At 38.1% G+C, this 21122-nt stretch overlaps 1 protein-coding gene and 1 non-coding gene across 2 annotated transcripts in view; both read right to left on the reverse strand.

The window, feature by feature from the left end:
* Positions 1 to 21122, reverse strand: part of GPAT3 (glycerol-3-phosphate acyltransferase 3) — a 57603-nt gene that overhangs the window by 17128 nt on the left and 19353 nt on the right. The window contains exons 4-6 of the mRNA XM_003790033.3: positions 7450 to 7720; positions 1231 to 1305; positions 580 to 669 (exon numbers count right to left, since the gene is read on the reverse strand). Of these exons, the coding sequence (XP_003790081.1) occupies positions 580 to 669; positions 1231 to 1305; positions 7450 to 7720 (436 nt within the window). The remainder of the gene's footprint in view (positions 1 to 579; positions 670 to 1230; positions 1306 to 7449; positions 7721 to 21122) is intronic.
* On the reverse strand, positions 4884 to 5015 carry LOC111725405. Its single transcript, XR_002773478.1, has one exon. It is a non-coding gene; the product is annotated as a small nucleolar RNA SNORA72 (small nucleolar RNA).

A 21122-nucleotide genomic window follows, 5' to 3' on the forward strand; every position in this document is an offset into this window, starting at 1 on the left:
TAGCTAATAACTTTCTTTGGCTAGAGATGGTAAGTCACCTCCACGACTAGTTATGAGAAGAGCAGAGTTTTGTTTTAAGGCTCAGATGTGGATTTCAGAAGCAGCAGCACTGAGACCAGAAACCAGGCTACAGACTCCAAGTCCAGTCTTCCTTTCACCTGCTACAAGGCCCGTCAGCATCGTTATTTTTTTTACATCAGACAGACCCAGCTCAAAACCTAACAGGGCTATGTATTCACTGAGTAACCTTAACAACTAATCCCAGAGCTCCATTTCCTCCCTGTAAAGTGGGATAACAGTGTCTTTCACAGAAAGGTGACCTATCAGAAGCCCATGGTCTGGCCTGTACACCGTAGACTCACTAAACACAACCATATGCTTATTACTACCTTCCTTTTGCAAACAGACCACTGTCCAGTAAGTATTTCTGTGCCTTACGTGACACCCTCAGAAGCAGGGATGAACCCTGGAAATACTCTGGCTCCACCTACTTCCTCCTACTCACTTCCCAAGCTCTCCTGTCAACCTCAAGCTGGATTTACCTAGAGAAAGGCAGGCCAGGGGCCAGCAGACACTCACTTGTTGTGATAATGAATGGTGCCAGAGAGGGCTCGCACACAGATTCGGCAGCAAGTCAGATGGACCAGTTCACTCAGCCAGTTTTTGAAACTAAAGGAAAAAAATAAAATGTTTTTTTGTGTAGTTCTGAGCACTCGTAAGAAACAATACAATACCAGCTCTAACGGGCTCTTTCACATCAGCATTCTATGTTCCATTCTGAGGAAGAAGCACCGGTCAATTCTTACAGTCTCCTGGAAGCATTTATTATTAGATGACAAAAGTTTACCAGGAGAATGGGACATAACTCTAATGGAAAGTAGCTCCTACCCTACTACACTATTACGATAAATCCCTGACACTGAAGCTTCTCTGCTTTTGGTCTCAGGAATCTGCCAAACGTAAGACTCTCTCTTTCCTTTGGGCTTCTCAGTTCATTTTCTTTCTTCCTTTCATTTCTCCTTTGGAAAAACAACTAATTTCAATTTATATGGCAGTATAAATGATAGAAAATCAAAGACTATGAAGACAAAGTGAGCAGAATGCTAATTAGGGGACTGAGACCAGAAATATAACACGATATGTAAGAATCAAACAAATATTCTCTTTGTGGACACAGCTAAGAAAAAGGACAGTCCTACTTATTACACTGGATGGAAGAAAACGTTTCACCTGCTGTCCGGCAGCTGCCCAACCAGTGTGGTTCCTATAACCAGCAAACTGATCCCAATAAAAGCCAAAGTAACCCTATAAAAAAGAAAAAGAAAAGGTAAAAGTTACTCAAAGTAACCTCAAAGTTCATACATGATGAAGTTGTAAATAAGTTGTAGGGTGTCCACGTTATGGAATAATGATGCAACCATCAAAAGAATTTGGTAAATCTATGAATTCTGACATGGAAGAATGTTCCTGACATATTTTGAGGGGGAAAAAAAGTAGTTTCAGAATAATATATGAAGTATGATAGCATTTTCACAGTAACAATAAGCACATATGTGTAATTAGTCTACATATGCACAGAGAGGGCCTGGAAATTTGTTCATAAAACTCTTGAGTTAAACCTGTATAATCCTCAAAGGGTTTAGAGGGCTCGTGAAGGAAATATACAAAATGTATCACCAGGCAGAAATCCTTCAATGCAAATCTGTTGTCTTTTTGCAGGGTTCAAGATAACTTAGAAACTAGCAACAAGGTAACTGACATTACCTCTAATCTCTGTAGAAACATTTTCTCATTTTTGGAAAGTATTTTTAATATATATTCCAATGTCTTCAAAAGGAAAATACTAACTTTTAGAAATACAAATAGAACTACTCAAAAAAAGGATTAATATTTAAGTCTTTAAAGAAAATGGGATGTAGTTAAAAGTGAGGAAAAATCAATGGTGTAATTATGTCTAAGGTTCTTGAAATCATTTTACTTTGTCAAATGGCAAAGGCAGAGGCTGTGGGTTATCTCACTGCCCTCTCACATCAAACCAGACCTGTGTCTTCAGTTCTCTGAAGAGCATTACCCCATTTTGGTGGATGAGAGGGGTGTTTATTCAGCAGCCGACTGGAAGGAGGCCCAGTGCAGCATCAGAAGGATCCTGTGGATTTGGGGAAGCTGCAAGTGGCCGCCTGAGGTCAACGGGCAGGAACAGCAACACTCTCCAGGGTCAAGCTGGCTGACTCCTGACATATAGCAATCTTTACCTCCTGACCAGACACTTGGAGCACAAACCAGTTTATCTTAACCAATCTCAGGTTTTATATTAGATGATGATAAAACAACAGCTAACACTATATACTAGGCAATATTCTAAGTACTTTTCATATTTAACATTTAATCATCCCCAAAACTTTATGAGACAGTAATATTATCATCATCATCCCTATTCTACAGATGAAGAAACTGAGGCATGAAAAGGCTACACAGCCAGTAAGCAGCAGAGCCAGGATTTCAACTCAGGCAGTCTGAGTACAGGATCCAGGCTACTAAACATTGGTAGTCTCCTTTCTGTGCATAGATAGACTATTTACACGTGTGTGTTTACTGTTATTCTGAAAATAGTATCATATTACATATATTATTCTGAAACTGTTATTCAAGATGATGATGATGGTTAACACAGCAGTTTTGCATTTTGTAATGCAAAAAAATAAGACAGGGGTCTCAACCCAGTTGGAGAAACACCCCATTAATAATACATCTGAGAATATACCCCCAATATGTTTAGAGCGAAATACATACACTGCTGTACTGATATTGAAAAAAAATTGTAAACATGAAGAATATAAAAAAGTTTTTAGGCCAAGCACATTGGCTCACACCTGTAATCATAGCACTCTGGGAGGCTGAAGCGGGTAGATTGCCTGAGCTCACAGGTTTGAGACCAGCCTGAGCAAGTGCAAAACCCCGTCTTTAAAAAATAGCCAAGCGTTGTGGTGGGGGCCAGTAGTCCCAGCTACTTGGGAGGCAAGAGAATCACTTGAGCCCAAGAGCTTGATGTTGCTGTGAGCTGTGATACCACTGTGAGTGACAAAGTGAGACTCTGTCTCAAAAAAAAAGGTTTTTGAAAAATTTATAAATGTTTTTATTTTTTAAAGTATAGTATTTTAAAATTATATACATTAAGCTGGGCACAGTGGCACACACCCATAATCCCAGCTACTTGGGAGGATGGGACAGGAGGATCTCTGAAGTTCAGGAGTTCAAGTCCAGTCTGGGCAACATAGTGAGACTCCATCTCAAAAATAAATAAAAGTATATACATTGATGTTGCAAAATATTTTGTCCTCATTCAAAATATAATCAAAAATATATTATTACATACCAACAAATATAATTTTATGATTCTATAATCAATATAATCATATTACTAATTATATAATTATAATTTAAGTAATATAATGTAGTAATAGATGTTAATATAATTGTTATTAACTATATTTTGAATGAGAATAAAGCTTTTGGAATATACATCTGCATAAATATCTTAATAAGATGTTAAATCTTGTTTAACAAAAGATGTTAACTCTTTGTTTAACATCTTTTGACACAGTAATTTGAATATTAGATTCTTTAGACTCTATATGTTCATGTCATCACTAATGCAATAACTAAATCACTTTTTAATCTCATCCATCAATTATGCAAACTTTTTCTTTCTTTCTTTTTTTTAAATTTCAGATTAATATGATGATACAAATGTTTAGGTTACATTGTTTTCAATTCCAATGTAAAGGTCAAGTTGTAGTTGAGCCCTTCACCCAAGAGGCATGTTGAATACCCTCAAATTGTGCACATTTGGTGAGAACTTGCCAATATCCCTTCTTCCTCTCCCCTCCTCTTTCCCTCCTCTCCCCTCCCTCTTGCTAGACTATACTTGTGTTTTTTCTTTTGTGTGGGTGTGTTGTTTCATATTAGTGCTGAGTACATTGGAAACTTGCTTTTCCATTCTCGCGATACTTTACTAAGAAGAATGTGTTTCAACTCCATCCAGGTAAACCCAAAAGATGTACGGTTTCCATGTTTTCTTATGACTGAATAGTATTCCATGGTATACATATACCACAGTTTGTTGATATATTCATGGGTTGATTGGCACTTGAGTTGCTTTTACATCTTGGCAATTGTGAATTGAGCTACAATAAACATTCTAGTGCAAACATCCCCATGGTAAAATGAATTTTTTCTTCTGAATCAATAGCTAGTAATGGGATTGAGGGAGCAAATGGAAGGTCAACTTTCAGGTCTTTGAGAATTCTCCATACTTCTTTCTATAGAGGTTATATTAGTCTGCAATCCCAGCAGTAATGTAAAAAATGTTCCCTTCTATCCACATCCATGCCAGCATCTGCAGATTTAAGAGATTGTGACGTGGGCTAATCTTACTAGAGTTAGGTGATATCTCAGGGTGGTTTTCTTTCTTTTTTTTTAATATATTATTGATAATTTTATCATTAAACTCAGAAATAAACCATGGTGTATTGCTTCATATTATAAGCTGAAAATTCTTTCCCTAATTTTGTAAAAATTTTTTTGTAAAATTCCTTTATCGTATTTATAATAAACATTTTCGCAAAATAATCTAGAGTCTATTTTTTAAAATATTTTAGGAAATTTAACTAGATGGCATTTCTCACACTTCTTTTTGGAGACAGAATCTCCCTCCCCACTGCCCAGGATAGGGTGCTGTGGCATCAGCTTACCTTCTGTATCAGCCTCCCAAATGGATGGCAACACTGGGGCCAACCACACCACAGGTCTAATTTTTCTGTTTTTAGTAGAGAGCAAATCTTCCTCTTCCTCATGTTGGTCTTTATTTTGTTTGTTTGTTTTTTGTTTATCAACAGCATTTATAAAACCAAACCTAGGAAAAGAACTAGGTCTGGGGACACACACCTGGTTTTTATATAGCAAATGTTTAGCCTGTGCTGATTATTATAAAATCAGAACAGCGAGAATATTTGCACTCAGGGTGGTTTTCATTTGCACTTCTGTGATGATTAGGGATGATGAGCATTTTTTTCATGTGTTTTTTGGCCATTTCATTTATTGGCAATCTTCAGAAAAGTTTCTGTTCAAGTCTCTTGCCCACTTATAAATGGGGTTGTTTGCTCTTTTCTTGTTGATTTGAGTTCTCTGTAGATTCTAGTTATCAGCCCTTTGTCAGATTCATAGCATGCAAATATCTTCTGCCATTCTGAAGACCACCTGTTTGCTTTAGTTGTGATGCCCTTAGCCGTGCAGAAGCTTTTTAGCTTGATCATGTCCCATTTATTTATTTCTGGCATTGCTGCAATGGCCAAGGGGGTCTTATTCATAAAATCTTTTCCCAGGCCAATTTTGTCAAATATTTTCCCCACACTCTCTTCTAAAATTTTTCTTGTTTCATGTCTTAATTTTAAATCTTTTATCCAGTGAGAGTCAATGAACAGTTCTCCATCTTGTCCTAATAAGAATCACTGGTTCCTACATACTAAATCAGAGGGGGTGGCATTTGAACATGTTTAAGGATTTGGTTCAAAACTATCAAAATTTTTTATTTACTACATTAACAGGACAGAAAATTGCTTCATATTATTATTTTTTAAATTTTCTTTTGTTTTGTTTTTTTGAGACAGAGTTTCACTATGTTGCCCTCAATAGAGTACTGTGGCATCACAGCTCATTGAGCTTAAGAAATTCTCTTGCCTTAGCCTCCCAAGTAGCTGGGACTATAGGCACCTGCCCACATGCCCAGCTATTTTTTTGTTGCAGTTGTCATTATTGTTTAGCAGGCCCAGGCCAGGTTCAAACCCACCAGCACTGGTGTATGTGGCCAGAGTCCTAATCACTAAGCTATGGGTGCCAAGCCTGTTTCATACTCTTAATATGCACTAAGAATACAAGTCTTAACTTTTTAAATTTCTTTTTGTTCTTAGATGCATTACCATACTTAATCTTAGCCAAAAGGCTAAGAAGCAGTGGATGCTTATGTTACTAGATTATCCACAATTTGTGGTGTCTTTGCAAAAATCTTTTATGCCACTTATCTATTTTGTGAGCATTATTAATTTAGTTAAAACTAGACGATGGTATCATAACCCCTATTTTCTGGACAACATGGTGAAAGCTAACCAATAGCACTCTGTGTCACCCTCAGAGTAATCCTCACTCTCCCCTCAAGTTACCTTGGATACAGTGTCTGATCCATGGCCAGGTGAGGATGCAAGAACCGATCCACATATTTACTAAAGTTTCGTTTCTTTTCAAAAATAAAAACAGAATAAATGGATGTTCTAATTATGAACAGGATATAAGTGTTTAACAAATAGAAGCTCTAACATTTCCTTCCTGCACAGTGGTGAATAGTCTTGTGCATTCCCAGAGTGCATGAACCCCACTTTGGGAACAGTAGATAAAGTCTAAGGAAAAGTGTATGTGAAACCTTGTCTTTTGCTTTGTTAATCACAAGTGAAATAATCCCCAAAAGACATACCATGCCCCAGTATCTGGACTGAGAACATGAGCAAAAGAACTTCTTGGAAATGTGCATTTGCCTATACTTAAGCAATGCTTTCCCTTGTAATAAATCTGGATGAGGAAAGGAAAGGACACCCTTGGGACAGTTAAGAGGTTTCAACTCATGTGCCAATTTTGTTTGTCTGGTAGCAAGTGCCTGGAGAGCTCCGTGGAGAGGACACCAAGGCCATGTCCAGGGAGACAACCAACAATGATGTCGCGGCTGGTCCCCATGTCTGCTACCACCACCACCACGCTAGACTGATCTCAGCCGGGTTCATCCCACAGCCCAGTGTCTTCTACTCAAGGGCCACACTGTGCTTCCACGAAACTGGGCTTCAAATGGCTTCCTCATCAGGCGGCACTCCAGCTCAGAGGAAGGAGACACAGGCGAGGAACTAATAGGATGAGAAGCCGGCGATCACAATGAAGTCAGACGGAACAGATGCACTTCTGAATAGCTCTCTCCACGTGGCATCACTCTCAGGAATTTTCTCCCTCCTATGCAGCTAAGAATTGTTACAGACCAGCAAAGGGGGACAGTGCGTTCTGGTCAGCCACTGTAGTCTGGCTGACACGGGGTGAAGGGGAAACTGTTAATCATCTCTCTGCCTTCTTTTTCTAACTTCCCTGTCTATCCATCCTCAAATTATCTATGACTGCAGTAGCAAAGTGGATCCAGATTATAAGACATGTTTTGGATTCTGAACACACCTCTTTATTAAGGAAAAGATGTGAAAGGAGAATAGATACTTAATACATTCCTGCAGAGGTCATGCTTGGTGGCGTTCCCTAAATGGGAAAACGCGGAATCAGGACCACAGTGCTCCCATGTGGCCTTTACGCACGATTAAAAAAGAAAGTTGAGCTGATGACCTGGTCGAGTTACGGGCCGGGACTTACCTCAGAGGCAGTAGGACACAGTAGCGCACTATGACGCCCAGCACCCACACCATAGTGAGCCTTAGACTGATGTAGTGGAAATTTATATTGGTTCTTGTGAGGAGATTCCATGACACCAGCTCCTCTGAGGAAAACCTCTGGGTCACTTCATCTTCCACAATGGCTTCCAATCCCTTCTTGGAGAAATAAAACACGTCAGACAGCTCAAAGTCCCTTCCTCGCAGACCAGACAGCCCTTTTTCCATGGGTGACTCATCTCTTTGGATAATACCTTAAAAGAAAGCATCACAACATGAGAAAATTCCATAGAGGACAGAGGGACAGTGACCAAAGGGGCAACTTTAACTGTGCGGAACACATGAGACAAGCAAGTTTAACAGGTAACACGAGGCAGATTTCAGGGGAGAGATCAACAGAGGCAGCGGGAAGGGAGAAGAAACCCCTGTCTGCGTGACACCACTCCACCCAAAGGTTTCCATCATTACTGAGGAACTTGGGTCCTTTGTAACTCTTTTGCTTGGATTTCCTCCCTACGTCCCATTAGGAAAAGAACTCACAGAAATGACCTCTTCCCAAGTATAGATTGGGGATTTTTTAATACACTGTGTAAAAACAGATTCTGATCTCCCTGATTTAAAAAAAAAATTAATCACGCACAATGGCATAAATTGATTTTTCAATATATAAAAACTAATAAGAAAAATGCAGGTTCCTTCAGAAAAGTAAGCAAAGTACATAGACGCAACATAAGTTAAAACTTTTTCCCTAGTAATAAGTTATAAATTAGACAACGATTAGCCCAGTAACATTAACAAACAGGCAATGTTTTTGTGTAATGACGGAAATGGCAGAGGTACTCTCATAGCCAACCTGTACAAGTGTGGACCTAGAGGCAACTTTGTCAAAATCAGTTTGACATGAAAAGACCAAATGTAGTTTTGCTGATAATCAATAATTCTAACTAGAAATCTAACATAAGAAAATAATTAGAAATGTATGCAAGGGTGGTCGCTGCAGCATTCTTCATTATAATTGATCCGGATGACAATATCTGATGCATCCCCTGTAAATACTCTAACATCAAGCAAGAAAAGACAAAATCTAAAGCTACAGTTTAACTTTATGAAGTGCATCCATATAGTAAAAATACCAAGAAGAAAACATCAAGTAATTGTCTCTGGGTAACAGGATTATATTTCCCTCATTATACTGTTATTATATTTTCCATAAAGAAAATAACTCAAAGACTTTTAAAGCAGCATAATTTTTATAAATTAAAAAATGACGATCTTCCCCTCTCACTCCCTGCTCTCTGCTCCCTTCTCTCTTTTTCATCTCTTCACTCGCCTCTTCCCTCTAATATACAATAAACTTATACTTTTATATTTAAAGAAAAAAGATGGGTGGCGCCTGTGGCTCAAAGGAGTAGGGCTCCGGCCCCATATGCCGGAGGTGGCAGTTCAAACCCAGCCCCAGCCAAAAACTGCAAAAAGAAAAGAAAAAAGACTACTGCCACCCAGTTCTTGCCATTTAGATATGAATAATAAATGAGAAAATCTTCAAAGAATAAGGAGTAGCTAAATGCACAGTCACGTGACCATCCATCTGTTCCTTTGGGGTGTGTCACAAAGGAATTTACTAATAACATTAAATGACAAAAAATTGTTTCTTTTGAGGTAGAGATGAAGACACTAAATTCCCTGAAAGAGGATCCCTTGACCTCCTCACTTTTTAGCTTACTAGGAAATCAGGGAAGAAAGTGGTGAGTGTTGTGCTGTCCTTCGTGCTGTCTATCCATGGAGAACTTTTCTGTGCATCAGTAGAATGAGCTGTAATATTTCAGGGGTTTTGGCTTTTTCAAGAAATAATAATATACTGGAGGGGAAAGGAAAGAGAATCTGGAGTGGAAAGTCAAGTTCTGTTGAGGATAACCACCAACTCCATGACTGGTGTCTTTTATAAACGGAGAGACTGGCTGGGTATGGTGGCTCAGGTCTGTAACCCCAGCACTTTGCGAGGCTGAGGTAGGAAGATCACCTGAGGCCAGGAGTTCAAGACCAACCTAGGCAATACTGAGACATTCCCCCGTCCCCACCCATCTATACAAAAAAAAAATTTTAACTAGCCAGGCACAGTGATACATGCCGGGAAGGATTCCTGAACCCAGGAATTCCAGGCAGTAATGAGCTATAATCTCACTGCTGCACTCCAGTCTGAACAACAGCGCCAAACCCTCTCTCTAAATAAATAAATAAATAAGCTAACAATTTGTGATTTTAAGTTTGGGGGGGTTTGGTGAGGACAAGATTGCTTATTTTTGCCCCACATCCAAAGCTAATATCTAAATACCATAAGAATTAAGAGTGCTAAAATAAGTTTGGTTTTCTTGTTTGTTTGTTTGAGACAGAATCTCAAGCTGTCACCCTCGGTAGAGTGCCATAGCATCACAGCTCACAGCAACCTCAAACTCTTGGGCTTAAGTGATTCTCTTATCTCAGCCTCCAGAGCAGCTGGGACTACTGGTGCCTGCCACAACACCCAGCTATTTTGTTGGTGTTTTTGTTGTTGCAATTGTCATTGTTTTAATAGGCCCTGGGCCTGGTTCAAACCCACCAGCCTTGGTATATGTGGCCAGCGCCCTACCCACTAAGCTAGGAACGCCACCCCTAAAATAAGTTCTTAAATAATCATTAGGTTATCTTTTTCAGAAGTCAAGTCTATGAGATTTAACCTTTCTTCACCATCTTCCATAACTGGCTTAATTAGTGTTAGAAGATGAACCAAGATAACGTCCCTGTGGATTATCTCTGCAGGTCCTGCAACACCACTCAGGGAAGCTTACTCAATCCAAGCGCTGGCCAACATTTAGCAGTGCAAGAGTTTCATTATTTAGCAATACACAGATTTCAGATTTTTTTATGTCTAGAGCAATAGGGAAGAGTAAATTCTTCAGTACATCTCTAAAGGAAATACACTAGGGACAACAGACAGCCCTTCTTAAAATCTTTTTTAGAAGGGCCAGAGATAAGGATGCAAGCTCAAGTTGCCCCATATCAAACAGAGATGAGAAAAAAGAGATCTGCAAACAGAAGCCAGCCCTCCGCCCCTACATACTTGATGTGTAATACGTTCTCTGCCCCCTTACCTACTGAATTCTGAATGACTCCAAGTATAACTCAATTTTTTATTTTGGTTAAGCATGTTTCAAAAGTACATGGATAAAAGCAATGCATAGAGTTAACAAAGCATTAATTCCAAGAATATTTAGACACACAAAAAACAGGAAAATATCAAAGAATACTATTAAAAAATGGCTAAGAAAATGGCAAGTAATTCAGAAAAGAGCAGCCTTAATGACTAAGCATTTGAAAAGATGTTCACACTTGCCATAATCAGAGAAATGCAAACTAAAACCGCAATGAAATGCTACTTTATATCCATAAGATTGATCAAAATTTCAACTATCAAGTGTTGGTGAAGACACAGAACTTAGGGATGTAATTAGCACAGGTATGCTGGAAAACAATTCGGTGCTGTCTACTGAATTCAAAGACTTCAGATCCCAACAATTCTATTCCCAGGTATAATTCAGAAAGATGTTTTTCTAATAATTTCTAATATATAGAAAAGGTGAAACAATAGGTCACTTCATGTAGATTTGCTAACTGCCAATATTCTGCTACATTTGTTTTATTCTTCTATATCTATGTCTATGAAAGAGTATTTTTTTCTGAACCACTTGGAATACATTGTAGACATCATGCCCTTTACCCCCAAATATTTCAGATATGTTTCCTTCAAACACAGACATTCACTTATTTAACTACTCCACAATTACCAAAATCAAGGAGGCTGACATTAAGGCAATATATTAGTGGTCTAATCTATAGACCTTATTCCAATGTTGACAAATGTCCCAATAATAGAAAGCAATTTTTTTCCTGGCCCAGGGCTCAACCCAGGATCAGACCTTATGTTTATACATCAAGTCTTTTCAGTTTCCTCAAACATGAAAAAGTTCCTCAGCCTTCCTTTGTCTTTTAAGATATTGACTTTTTAAGTGCAAACCATATATTTGCAGAATATCTCTTAATTTGGCTTTATCTAACATTTCTTCATGAGTGGATGCATGTAAGTGATATTGTGTCCTTCTTGGTACATCACATCGGGAGGCACATGATATTGGTTGGTCCCATGATTGGTAATGTGTAAATCTGATCTCTTAGTTTAAGGTGATGCTTCCAGGATTCTCCATGTAAAACTGGCATTTTCCTATGATTAGGAAGTAGTTACAATCGGTAAGCATTCACAAAAGGAATATACTCTGAGACCATGTAAATATTCTGTTCCCAGTAGATATTTAGGATATCAAACTTTAGATATTCAAACTTTCACCCATGACATTACCATCATCTATTGATAACTCCTGCCTGAATGAACTGCTACTATGTGTCTTTTAAAATGTCATTTTCTCCAATCCTTCCACATTTATTATTTGGGATTCCACCATAAAGAAGACTTTTCCTTTACTCTCTAGAAAGATTCTTATAAAATTGTGCTCAGGAAAATACATACAAGAACATTTTGCAACATTGCCTGCTATATAAAAATAGTGGAAACAATCTAAGGTCCATTATGGAGAGATAACGGATGGATATATGCAGCACATACTATACAGAAGCTAAAAGAACTTAACTAGAACATCTGCTGACTTAGACATTCTTCAAACATCAGAATGAGCAAACATCTGAATGAATACAAAATAACTGAAAGACAACATCTGTACAATTTGAATAATGTAAATTAATAAATATTATATATTAAAAATCTAAACATACATAAGACAAGTAGGAAAACATGCATAAGATAAGCATGAAAATCAGAATAGTGGTTCCGGGGTGGCAGAGTTATGGGATCAGAAGAGAGCTGTAGGAAAATGCAATTGTTTCTGTAATGTTTTATTTCTCAAACCAGGTGGTAAGTACACATATAACTAAAAAATAAGAAGTGACTTGGAACTGACAGTTGTTCCTAAGACGACTCTCTGACTACATTGTCAGAGAGCAGTCTCAAAATCTCCCTGATATTAAAGACATAATATCTGAAAATGGGAACTAGTATAAAATTAGTTCTCAAAAGAAGCACTATTAAAAACTTAATGTTACTTTTTCTGATACATATTGACCATTGAAGGTCAGAATTACTGATCCAATTCACCTACACGTGAGCTTCTGACAGAAAAAAACATTCCATCAAGCAACATACAGGAAACACTCACTCCATGTCAGGCCTCAAAGTCACAGGCTAGAACGAAGAGAGGGAATGTTTCTCTTGGCATCAAGAAATATTCATGAGCAGACCAAAAGTCTTCAAAATATAAATATAAGCACACATCACATTAACTAGCACAGATACTATTCTTATATTAGTTTTATTGTCATTAAAACAAGTGAGTTATTTTTAATAAGTCAGTCATGATCCTTCAAAGCGATCCATAATTCTTAAATTGGTAAAAGCCTGAATCTAGGAAAAATTTTCCTTTTATTTCAAGTCAGGATTTTAAAGTAAACCTATAGGCCAGGCACGGTGGCTCACACCTGTCATCCTAGCACACTGACAGGCCGGGGCAGGTGGATTGCTTGAGCTCAGGAGTTGGAGATCAGCCTGAGCAAACGCAAGACTCCATCTCTACTAAAAATAGAAAAACTGAGGCAGGAGGACCGCTTGAGCCCAGGAGTTGGAGGTTGCCGTGAGCTATGGTGACACCACGGCACTATACCCAGGGGGAATGCTTGAGACTCTATCTCAAAAAAATAAATAAAGTAAAGCTATAAACACTTTGAACTTTGTCCATATACCAAATAGTCTGGCCAAAACCAACATAGACCATACATGGCAGAAAATAAAATTAGAACCCTATCTAATGTAAGAGATTAATTGCACAAGCCGCCCTGTGCCCCTGGGCCGTTAGCAAGTCACTCATACATAAGTAATAGCAGATCTAAAAGGCCTGTGGAAATGGAGGCAGAAGTTGAAACCATCTCAAACGTAATTAACTCTAAATTAGTTGCATGAAACTCTTGGAATAAATCACACTAGTTTTGGGGGGCTCTAGCTGCAAAGCAAGCTTCCTAAGCAAACAATTAAGAAAACTGGGTTCTACTCGAGACCAAAAGAGAGCACAGTAGCTCAGAAACAGAAGTACAGCCTTAATCTATCCATGACATACGTTCCAAAACTCAGAAGCTCAGCAATCAAAAGGCACTCTCTCAGGAAAACCTCATTTAAACTGAGCAAGAACACTTCTCAATCATAAGCTTAATTAACTCAAAAATCAGTGAACATATAGTAGTGATAGCATGAAATAGAAATGTCTTCTAACTCTGTTACTATAAATTTTAAATTAAATCTGGTTTAGTATTCACAAAAATATACTCCCCTCTCCCAAAGTTATGAGAAGCAGCATTACAGGAACATTCTGGATGGAGTGCTAATAATGTTCTATTTGTTAATCTAGAGAAGTATGTGAGTAAATTCACTTTGGAAAATGCATGAAGTTGTACATTTATGAAGGTATGCACTCGTCTATGTACCTTCTGCTTCTATCTCCCTACCCAATTCTTGAAAAATTGAGCAGGGAAGAAGGAGTCTACCTGTCCCAGCACCAGCTATCAGTAGTGGGGTCCTTCCCTGGCATGAGGAGCTCTTCTGAGCAGCTCAGGCCCTCCTTGGTTAGGAAGCCAGTCTTAGATCCTTGCCTACCATCCCCAGCTTCCTTCCTGACCCCAAAACGTGACTGGTCTGATTAACTAAGAGACCAAGGTAAGGTTACAGTGACCAGCTGTATGTGTGAGCTGAGGAACAAGACAGACCCCTGCTACTGGGATTAAAGAACAGAAACACTCAGGCCATGGCAGAGGCGATGGCCTATGCCCAGGTAGTCACTTAAAGACAGGAAAGTTCTTTACACCATCCCAACAAGCCAGTACCAGGAACGGATCCCAGACACACACCACTGATCTCCATCTCACTCTCCTTCAGTAATGACTACATGTATTAACATGTCGATGACTGCATCAACTACATAATCACATAACTGCACAGATTTCCAGTCCACTTTAGCCAACTTTTCTCACAATAATTTAGCTATGAGACCGTAAGGTGAAGCTCCAGATATACCATGTCCAAGTAGTTGCTTGGGTCATAAATCAAGTTACAATTTCCAGGACATAAGTTAGGCAATTTGGCTATGTTTATTTCATAGTGACCCTTTCCTGATTTTTCACTGCTTTCCTTCCCAAGTACTTTTTAAAAATCAATTTTATTGTTATTAATTTAGTTAAATATAATAATGGCTTTAGGGTCTCATGAAAAAAAAAGTCTAGCTTTTGAGATGCATACTGGAGTACATAAAGGCTTAAAGGTACTGGAGTATATAAAGGTATATAAAGGTAAAAGGACATGATATCTGGGCCAGGCATGCTGGCTCACGCCTGTAATCCCAGCACTTGGGAGGCTGAGGTGGGCAGATTGCCTGCCTTACAGGTTCGAGACCAGCCTGAGCAACAGCGACACCTTATCTCTAAACATAGCGGGGCATTGTGGTGGTTGCCTGTAGTCCCAGCTAACTCAGGAAGCTGAGGCAAGAGAACCGCTTAAGCCCGAGAGTTTGAGGTTGCCGTGAGCTAGACACCACAGCACTCTACCAAAAGCAACAAAAAAAAAAAAAAAGAAGGACATGCTATCTGGGATTAGCTTTAAAATACTTACATATACATAATGTATGTGAAAGCACGTACATTAAGATAAGACTTATGTCTCTAATTGCTTTTATTGTTCTCTAACTTTCTACATGATGCATATATTAGCTCTGTAATTAATTTTTTAATGAAGAAAAAATACTTCCATAAAGGAAAATCAGGGAAAAAAAAAAGATAAAAAAATGTAGCAGCACTCTGGGAGGCCGAGGTGGATGGATTGCTTGAGCTCAAGAGTTCAAGACCAGCCTAAGCAAGAGTAAAGACCCTGTCTCTAAAACGAAAATAGCCAGGCGTTCTGTCAGGCACCTGTAGTCCCTTCTACTCTGGAAGCTGAGACAACAGGATCGCTTGAGCTCAAGAGTTTGAGGTTGCTGTTGAGCTATGATGGCATGGCACTCTACCCAGAGTGACAAAGTGAGACTCTGTCTCAGAAAAAAAAAAAAAAAGTAGCAAATTCTTGATAATTGTTGAACCTGGGTGATGGGTAAAAAGGGACTAATTGTACTTACTATTCTCTCTACTTTTAAAAATGAATACTATGCTGAAAATTACACTTAAGATCCTATCACCATGTTGTCTCAAACAGAGAAAAAAAAGAGAGAAAAATACACTTAAGAAATCTGTTGGAAAAGTCAACTAAGCTGGGAATTAATTTCTTCATCTAAATAAAACATTCATTCATTCATTCAGTTAATCAATACAGAGAGTGTGACAGGCACCAGACCAGACGCTAAGATATAAGGAAAAGGAGGGAAGAGGATTGAACTAACTTTGTGGTCTCAGCGTGGCTACATACCAGAATTATCTGTAGAATCTTTATTTGTTTATTTATTTTGAGACAGAGTCTCACTATGTCGCCCCCAGTAGAATGCCGTAGCATCATAGCTCACAGCAACCTCAAACTCCTGGGCTCAAGCGATTCTCTTGCCTTAGCCTCCCAAGTAGTTGGAACAATAAGTGCCTGTCACAACGTCCAGCTTATGGAACCTTTAAAACAAAAAAATAGATGCCAGGGCCCAACCCTAGATCTACTAAACTAAAATGTCAACTACATTTTTTAAAAATATATATAAGTGGGTGAAAAACTATAAGGAAATATACATATTAGGACTTTTATGGGTAATAGTATTCACATGGCTGATTTTTAATTTTCTTATTTATACTTCTGCAATGTCAAATTTGTCAAAAGTATATGTATTATTTTATATTGGGAAAAACATAAGATGCTATTTTTATAACTATAATAAGATACTGCTGCACACCCATAAGAATGGCTTAAATTTAAAAGCTAAAAATACCGAAGTGCTGGAGAAGCCTGGGACCAGCTGGAACTCTCATGCATTGCAGCTGAGAAGACACAAACATTCTGAAATACCTTTCAGCAGTTTCCATAATAATAGAGTGAAACATATACCTGCTTACCCCACAACCCAGATATTCATAAGAATGTCTGTAGGACAATGTTTATAGAAGCTTTCTTCCTAATGGCTAAAACCCAGAAATAACCCAAATGTTCATCAACATAATAATATATGAACAAATTGTTGGTATTTGTATTAATATTCCACAGTAATTATAAAAAAAAATCACTGCTTCATATAACATGAAGAAATCTCCAAAATATCATACTATGTGGAAAAAAACAGACACAAAGAAGTCTACATATGATATGAGTCCATTTACGTAAATTTCGAAAGTAGGAAAAACTTTGAAGGCTTTGAGAGTTTGAACGTGTTCTTTAGCTTCACCTGGATATTAATGACATGGATCTATAAAGATGTAAAAACTCATCTAGCTGAACACTCAATACTGAGCATTTTAATCTATGTAAGTTATGCCTTAATTTTTCAAAATCATAAAAAAAGTTCCTTTTAAAAGTCTCCCAAATTTCTAGGCTACAATCTCAATTAGAGGTCCTGGCCAACCATACCAATCCTTTCCCTGTATATTTTTAAATCTCCCCTCCTATACTAGACAGTAACTAGCGTTTGCTATTTCCTGATGCCAGACTGTATGCTAAGCCCTCTTGACACATAACCCTTGTGTAGTCCTCATAATCCTATGTATTATCCCCATTTGATACGTGAGCAAACTAAGGCTCAGAAGGGTGGAGTGACGTGCTCAGGGCTATGTCACTGAGAATAAGGATTTGAAACCAAGCCTGTGACTGCAAAACCAAATGCTTCCTCATCTCTTTAAGCCTTAAGTTCCATGTCACGCTGTGCAACACTTTCCCGCTGATGAAACCCAACTACATAGATCCTTCCCTTCAGCTCCACATCACTGGAGTTAGTTCAACCCTTTTCCCTCCTTTTCCTTATATCTTGGTGTTCTTCCCCAGTCCTTCCTTACTGAGAAAGGCCTGAGTAGCAGTTCTTCCAAGTATTTTTCCTACCTTTAGGAGAAGAAAGGGAACTTTGATTGAGGAAAACCTAAACTTCATCTGACATTAATCTAGCTATACACTTATCACTACTTCATTTAGATTTGATCATCATTCTCAGAAAATTGTAACTCAAGTCACCTTTATTTTTTTATTGAGTCTTGGAACACAACTAATTTCCTTTCAGTTAGGTCTATGGGCCTTCCCACAATAAGCAAAGATAAAGGGAAAAAAAGCCCCTGGGAAGTGGTCTACCCAATCAGCCTTCAATTTCCATTTTTCAGCCAGATCTGAGTTGTCCAAGGAGGCTGTCTGTTCAATTTAAGACTCAGTAACATCAATACACAGATGTCTTGCCAGTATCCTTATTCTTTGAGTCCTCTCTAAGGTAGAAGGAGCTGCCCAGTGCATCTTGTTGATTAGTCAAGCTTTGGAAAGAATAATCACCCTTGATTTGGTTTTGGTGGTGGTATGTTAGGTATACTCTCAAACCTTCTACCTCCTTGCATCTTCACTAACCTGGACTGTCACCAGGCAAGATTTGTAGAAATAGCCTCTATCTCTTTCAGTCCAAACAGCCAAGCAACTCTCTCTTCAGCCCTGACTCTGGGTTTCAGCTCACGGTCCTACACCTGCATTTGTGTTGGTCACCTTGCATTCCTTACTACAGAGGGCATCCAAATGGTATGAACTTCAAACCTCCACAAAACCTGGATCTGCCCCCACCTTTGCATCACATTATCATTTTGTTGATTCAAACAATAGATTTATGTGAAACCATACCCCTTACAAACTAAGATGATTTAGAGAAATATTTACAATGAGAGAACCAACTTACTACCAATAAATCTTAGAACACTGGGAGGTCACAGATGCACATTAACATCTTTCTGCTTAATTTCACTGATTATTAATATTCTATCTTTTTGATGGTCACATTTGCAATGTATTATTTAGAGGATTTGCTGCTTGCTAGTTTTGCTGTTATTTTAAGGTTTTATGTTTCTCAATTCTTGGAAGTGGGAGAATTGGAGAGGACAAAAAATGGAAAATGTGAATACCAATGCAAAATGGAAAAACTCACTACATAAAAGTTTCACCAGTTCATCTGTTATGGAATTGTTTTATTTAAAAAAAAAAGTTTTACGTGTTTCCCTGTAGCAGCAATACTGCGTTAGAAGAACTAGACTATGATATACCCCATAATAGGTCCATAAAACATAACAGGGAAACATCAGCACAGCTGTCACGACCTTTCATACACAGGAAACGTGCTCAACATAAATGCATCTCCCTCAGTTTTCCTCAGTGCTACTTAATCATGATGACTCAATCATGATTGCTTATTTTTTAAAGAACACATTAAAGAGCTACAATCAACTTTGTTTTAATGCAGTAAAGGGTAGAATTTACTTTAAACACTTGTACACCCCATTACTTAATCCAATGGAGTAAAATAAAATTGGGGCAGGGAAAAAAGCCCATACATAATACCACATTAAAATTTACAAAGAAAAAATATAAACAGAAAATGATAAAAAACCATAAGAAAACTCTGCCCAAAATCCTATGCAAGTAAGCTTAATAAAAATCCAAGGGCATAGTTAACTTTGCACTAAAAATAAAACTTTAATGACACCAAGAAAAAACACTCTAAAGAGAACCATTTGCACAGATGTAATAATGTGGGAAGCAAAAAACCTTCCATACCCATAGCCAACCAGCCAACCAACCAACACCTCACCAAAATTTTCTACAGGAAATTCTACCAAACATTTAAACTGAGAAGGAACAGAGGAAAAAAAAAAGAAGATAAATAAATAATACACTAAGTGCAATATGAGGATCAACTACAAAAACCCTAACTCCAATTTTGGCCAACAATTTACAGCATCATATTATGACCAGGCAATGTTTATTCCATAAGTGCAAAGATGATTCACATATTTTAAAAGCTATTAATATAATTTACCGTAATAGGTCTCAGGGGAGGAAAATATGTATTCACCACCAGATATGCCTAAAAACCATGAAAATTTCAACACTGATTTTTTTTATTTAAAATAACAAAACAAGACTCAACGATGGTACTTAACACAAGTTGGAAAAATAGATCAAATCCAGCACGATCCTTACTGGGAAGACACGGAAGGGACTAAAGCCCACGCCCCGAGGAATCCCCAGCTAATATCCCCAGTGCTACTCAGCGCTGTGCTGGAGTGCCAGCCAACACCACGAGACAAGTGAGAGAAAGGCAGTACAAACTGGAGAAGAAATGAAATACAACCCGAAGCTGGACAACAAGTTGTAAAACTATCAACATTTGAAGATATAAAAAAAAAATTATATACCTGGGGGAGGAAAAAACTCCTGAAAAACCACATATAGAATGAGAATTCATCATTTATATTGTTGTACCTTACTAAAAATAAAATCTCTCCTCTATGTGGGAGGAAAAGGGGGGACTGGTGTGCTCCCACCTAAGGGGCACAATGTAAAGGTGTGTGGCACACCTCCTGGGTGCAGGACACACCTACAGCAGGGGCCTCACCTAATTAATGCAAACATTGTAACCTAATGATCTGTATCTTCATGTTAATCTGAAATAAAAATAAAACAAAACAAAATCTTCGCCATATATGAACAACAGTCATTTAAAAAACGTAATGGAAGAACACACCCCAATTATGATAGCAAACGAAACACAGAGAAAATGTACAAAATGTATTTGAGGAGAATTTCTAAGTATCTTTGGAGGATACAAAATCTAAACAAATGGAAAGAGGCACTGTCCCTGGAGAGTAAGACTCAATAGAGATAATGACAAGCCTTCCTCACCAGATTTAAGTAAGTTTAATCCAACTTCAATAAACATAAAGAGCTGCATTTCCTTGGACTACAGAAAGCTGAATCTCAATGTCATAAAGAAAAAGAAGCAAACAGGAGTAAGTAGGAAAAGCAATTAGAAAAACTATTCCTTCCAGCTATTAGAACAACCTATTAAACATCGATAATTAAGAAAACATGACACCAGTACATAAAAAGACAAGTAGACAGAATGGAACAGAATAGAAAGCACAGAAACAGATCTGAATATAGAACAGAGTTCAGGAAACTGCTAAGGATGCATCTCCATACCAGAGAGTGTTGAGACAACTGGATGGCCATCTGGACAAGCACCCCAGAATAAATGAATCAAAGGTTTAAATATACAAAGTCAAACCATAAAAGTAATCAAAGAAAACCTTAGAGAATTCCCATAAAACCTGGCAGAGGAAAAATCTTTCAACTAAAAAACTCAAATCTCAGAAGCTATACAAAGAAAATACTGATAAACTGGTATATGTAAATGAAAAGTATCCACACAGTAAAAAACATGATAGGCTGACCAGGCCTGGTGGCTCATGCCTGTAATCCTAGCACTCTGGGAGGCTGAGATGGGTAGAATACTTGAGCTCAGGAGTTCAAGACCAGCCTAAGGAAGAGCAAGACCCTATCTCTACTAAAAATAGAAAAACTGAGGCAAGACG

Source organism: Otolemur garnettii, unplaced genomic scaffold, assembly GCF_000181295.1.
Source record: "Otolemur garnettii isolate 467f Iridium unplaced genomic scaffold, OtoGar3 scaffold00039, whole genome shotgun sequence".
Classification (NCBI taxonomy): Eukaryota; Metazoa; Chordata; class Mammalia; order Primates; family Galagidae; genus Otolemur; species Otolemur garnettii.